General features: G+C 70.8%; 1 protein-coding gene across 1 annotated transcript; it reads right to left on the bottom strand.

Annotated features, from left to right (window-relative positions):
• Positions 1-244: 244 nt before the first annotated feature.
• SP6 (Sp6 transcription factor) lies at positions 245-1,336 on the bottom strand. Its single transcript, XM_086478090.1, has one exon. The coding sequence runs from the start codon at positions 1,334-1,336 to the stop codon at positions 245-247; it is 1,092 nt and encodes a 363-aa protein (XP_086334216.1).
• Between the last annotated feature and the right edge of the window lie 3,447 nt (positions 1,337-4,783).

Here is a 4,783-nt window from a genome sequence, read left to right as displayed (position 1 = left end):
CGTTGTGTGTCCCCCCCCCTCCCTCCGCCTCCTCCTCCTCCTCCTCCTCCTCGCCACCTCTTCGAGCACAAGGTGCCAGACCTGCGCCCCCACACCCCCCCCCCCAACCCCACCCCAACACCCTTCGGAGACCGGCCCCGAAAGGTTCCCCTGGCCCCCCACCCGGGGTTCTCCCCACCTCCATCCATGTGTGTGTGTGTGTGTCGTCCCCCCCCCCACCACCACCACCACGGGGCTCAGCGGCTCAGTTTGTGGGGGCGGCGTTCCCCCCCTCGGCCTCCCTCTTGCCTCCCTTGCCAGCCGACGGGTCCCCGGCACCCTTGCCCTCGGGTTCGCCCCCGTCCTTGCCCCCGTCGTGCGTCTTCATGTGCTTGCCCAGGTGGTCGCTGCGCATGAAGACGCGGCCGCAGACGGGGCAAGCGAATTTCTTGGCGCCCGTGTGGGTCTGGAGGTGCCGCTGCAGCTCGTCGGAGCGGGTGAAGCGTTTGCCGCAGAAAAGCCAGTTGCAGACGAAGGGTCGGTCGCCGCTGTGCCAGCGCAGGTGGGCTTTCAGGTGGGAGGTCTTGGCGTACGCCTTCCCGCAGCCGGGGATGTGGCAGTTGTGTAGGTGCTTGCGTTTCACCCCCTCGGGGCAGGGACCCCCCCTTTCCGCCTCCTGGCAGTTGGGGCAGCGACACGCCGCTTGCCCCCCGCCCCGCGGCACGGCGCGGCGGGCACCTTTCGGCCGCCCGCCGCCCTCCGTCTCCGGCCCTCGGGGCTCGGGGGGTCCCTCCAGAGCCTTCGCCCCCTCCGGTCCCAGGAGATGCTGGGGCGGCGGGGGCAGCAGATGGGTGGGGGGCGCACAGAGCTGGTGCTCCCCACCACCGTACCCCCCCAGGGCCGGTGGCAGCCCGGGGTGCCCGGGCACCTGCAGCCCCCCACCCTGCCCGGGGGGCAGCTCCATCCAACTGGCTCCGGCGTGGATGTCCCACCAGTTGACGCCTCCCTCTTCACTGGGGGGGCCAGGGTGGGGGGGCCGAAACCAAGGCTCGTAGGGATGCGCCATGTCCGGGGCGGCCGGCAGAAGCTTGGTGTAGGCGCCGGTGCCGTCGGTGGGCAACTCTAACCGCGGGGGGCCATGGGGCTCGTAGGTGCCGGGGGTGGCGAAGTTGGCGTCGTCGGGCCCCGCCAGCGGCAGCTCCGGGGGGGGCAGCGGGGAGGCGAAGTCGGTGGCACCCGCCGGGGCGCTGCCGTGGGGCTGGAAGGGCTGCAGCGGCTGCAGGTCCAGGTGGCTCGGGGAGGTTCGGGGTGCGTCGGAGGGTTGGGTCCCCAAGGAGCCGCAGACCGCCGTGAGCATTGCCGAGCGGCGCGGGGGGCGGCGGGGGGGCGCAGACAGACCTGCAGGGCCAAGGAGGGATGGGCAAGGTGGGGGGGGGGGGGGAGAGAGAGAAGAGCTGTGAGAAGAAGGGGGCGGGGGGCACATCTCCGAACCCCCTGCCTCTGCGCACGCTGGCACAGGGAGGGGGTTGGCGCCGGTGACAGCCCTGGCACCGATTCGCGTCCTGCACCGTCATGGTCCAGGGGACAGTGTCCCCAGCACCCAGCACCCATGATTTGGGGGATGCCCCTGACACACCAAGGCGGTTTCTCTGCTCCGCAGCCTGGTGGGACGCCAGGTCAGTGGCACCAGGCGGGGAGGGGGACCCTTTGGCACTCGTCCCCAAGCCCCCACGGACCCTGTGCCAGACACTGGCACAGTTCCCGTGCTGGTGGGTCACATCTGTGGCCCAAAGGGGTCGGATGCCTAACTCTGAAATCCAAGGAAGCCGCCAGCACCTGCCTCGTCACCTCCCTGACCGTGTCCCTCCAACACAGCCAGTGTCCCCAAGGGGACATCAGTGGCGTCCCCAAGCCCATGCCCCAACCACAGGGGGACACAGCACCCACCAGGTCACCCTGGCTCTTCCACAGCTTGACTGGGCTGGGAAACCATCGCCCCCATCTCTGCTCCTGCCCCGAGCCCCTGGCCCAGCTGGGAGGCCCCAGGCTGCTGGGGGCGGGGGGCAAAACGCTGCCGGAGGGGGGCAGGGGGGGCTGGTTGGCAGCAGGATGGGGAAGCGGAGCCGGCTGCGGGGAGGCAGGAGAGCCCCAGGGCCAAGCCACAGGCAGCCCTTTGAAGCCAGGCTCTGGGCTGCCTTCGCCCGTGGCCCCGGACCCCCAGGGCACTCGCTGCACCCCAGGACCCCCGGGCACCTGCTGCCTCCCCGGCACGGCGGCCGTGACTCACTGGGAGCTGTGGAAACCCCACTGGGGACGGGCCCCACCCCGGTGTTGAAATCCACCTGCCACCACCGGCTCCCGCCCCCCGACTTCCCACCGGCGCAGTGGTGGGGGGCGGCCAAGACCCTCCTCCCAACAAACAGCCACTGTCCCCTCCTGCCACTATCACCTGCTCCCAGCCACCCCCATGCTGTGTCCCCCCTCCCTCTCCAGCTCCCTGCCACCCCCAGGCTGCATGGGACAGACCCCCAGGGGGACACCTGGGGGGAGTGCTGAAAGCTTTGGGGTGGGGGATCCCCTGCGCAAAGAGGCTCGATCCCCAGACCACCCCGATCCCCAGCACTGTGAGTCCAGGGCAGGGAGGGGGTCCCCAATGCTGAAGACCCCCCAGCTGAGTGGGGAAACCATTTTCCCTGGTGAGATGGCACCGGGGAGGAGAGTGGGATCCCAAAGATAGGGGGTGGGACCTGGGGGGTGCCAAAGTCCCCTCGATGGGACCCACCTCCACCGGCACTACCAACACTTGGGGGGGCTCAGTCTTGAGCTGGTGCTGGGGCAATTGTGGGGGGGCATGAGCCCCCCCGGGGCCAGCAGCCCGAGGAGGTTTTGGGGTGCTGCTCCCCAAGGGGGGCTCAGCTCTGCCCACCCCAAACCCGGGGGGGGGGGGTTGGCACCAAATTGGGGGCCAGCTCCTGGGGACTGCCCCTGCCTCCTGGGGATGTCAACAGGGTAGGAGAGGGCTGGCACCAAGGGGGTCCATCGCTCCCACTCAGCAGTGGTCCCCAGTGGGGTCCTGAGCCCCCCCAGCCCCCTGCTCCCCGTGGGTTCCAGACTGGGGTCAAAACCCCAAAACCTCATGGTGGTGGCCCATCATGGGGCTTTGGGGTGGCAGCTGGCACTGCACAGCCCCCCTCCCCCCCCCGGATCTGGGGGCAGAGGGAACATGGCAGGGATGCCCCCAGCCCCCCCCAGTCCCAACAGGAGGAGAAGGGACCCTCCACGGGGTCCCGGGCAGGTCCCACCTGACGCAGACCTGGCACGGCCATGGCAAGCTCCGGGCAGCAGTGGCCACAGACATCCCAGTCCACCCCAGTCCAAACCATTCCCCCTCAGTTTGGGGGACCCACGGGGACGGAGACACGGTCCCACCACACACACCCCGAGACCCACAACCGGGTCGCGCCGTCTCCACCGCGGCTACACCCTTCCCAGCTCCACAGCCAGGGAATGGGGACCAGTGCTGGGATGGGGAGCACCCCACTCTGTGGCCCTGCCCCTGCCCAGCGTCCCCAGCCACTCGTGGAAGCTCCTAAGGCGTTTTTCCATCCGGGAACGACGACAAAAGAAAATCCCCCAGGGGCTCCCAGTGTCCGTATGCGCCCACCCCCCCCCAACCTCCTCCTCCTCCCAGCTCCTTGGCGGGGCTCGACGACGCGTTGGCCATTTCACCGCAGGGAAACTGAGGCACCGGCGAGTGATGCGTCCCCGTGAGTCACGGTCCAGGCTGGGCAGAGGCGGCTCTGCCCGTCTCCCAGCCCCAGCCGGTGCCTCGCCCCGCGGCAGGGCTGGGCAGGCGGTGCTGCCCTCGGCTCCCGGGAGCCCCGACGGGTGGGTCGGGGAGCGATGCTGTCGGTTTTTCAAGGCTGATGGCTGCGGTTTTGGGGGTGATGCCGCGGGTTCGTAAGGGGGGGGTGTGTGGGGGGTGTGGGGGGTGTGGTGGTGGTGATGCCGCGGGTTTAAAGGGTTTGATGTTGCGGGTTCCAGCGCGATGCTGCGGGTTCGGGGCGATGCCGCCCGCTCGCCGAGCTCACCCCGCCGCCCTGCCCGCAGCAACGGAGCGAAACTCCCCGGGGCTTTCGTCGGGGAGGGGGGGGAGGACGGGGACGGACACACCACGACGACGACAAGACGACACGACATGACCGGTCGCAGCGCAGGGGGGGGTCCAGCCCCCCCAAACCCCCCGCCTCGCACCGTCGCACCGGGGTTTAGCACCAGCGCGGGGTCCCGGCGGGGGATCTCAGCCCGATGGGAGGGTGGCTGCAAATTGGGGAAGGGGCGGGGGGGGGGGGGGGGGGGGGCGCGACACAGTAGGGCGTCGCGGGAGGCGAAGGGGCCAGGAGCCTCGGGGCTCGGTGGCCAGTGGACGCGGCGGGGTGGCAAGCAAAGACTTGCCGGGGCTGGGCTGGGCTGGGCCGGGGCGGCGGAGCCGCCAGCAGCACGTTCCCAGCCGCCGGTCGGAACGGGCGCGGATCCCTGACCGGACCGGGGGTCGCCGTCGGGGGTCCCCGCAACCGCCCACCCTCCCGTCGGGGGCGATGGAAGAAGGCAGAGGCGAGGCGGGGAGGGGTGTTTTGGGGAGGGGAGGGGGTAACGTACGGGTCTAGCGGCAGCGAGCTCCCGGCGGCTCCGTCCTCATCGGCGTGGCGTGGGCGCTGGCTCCCGAGGGGACCCCGAGGGACCCGAGCGGTTCCCCAGGGACGGGGCACCCACTGGGCCGGGCGAGCAGGAATGGCTGGGTCCC

Source organism: Leptosomus discolor, chromosome 25, assembly GCF_034619465.1.
Source record: "Leptosomus discolor isolate bLepDis1 chromosome 25, bLepDis1.hap2, whole genome shotgun sequence".
NCBI lineage: Eukaryota > Metazoa > Chordata > Aves > Leptosomiformes > Leptosomidae > Leptosomus > Leptosomus discolor.
The sequence above is the reverse complement of the archived record's forward strand: the minus strand, read 5'-3'. Positions and strand labels throughout refer to the sequence as shown.

What these genes read in the sequence shown, in the direction of transcription:
- SP6 (XM_086478090.1), bottom strand. Translation starts at nt 1,336, where the DNA reads ATGCTCACGGCGGTCTGCGGCTCCTTGGGGACCCAACCCTCCGACGCA.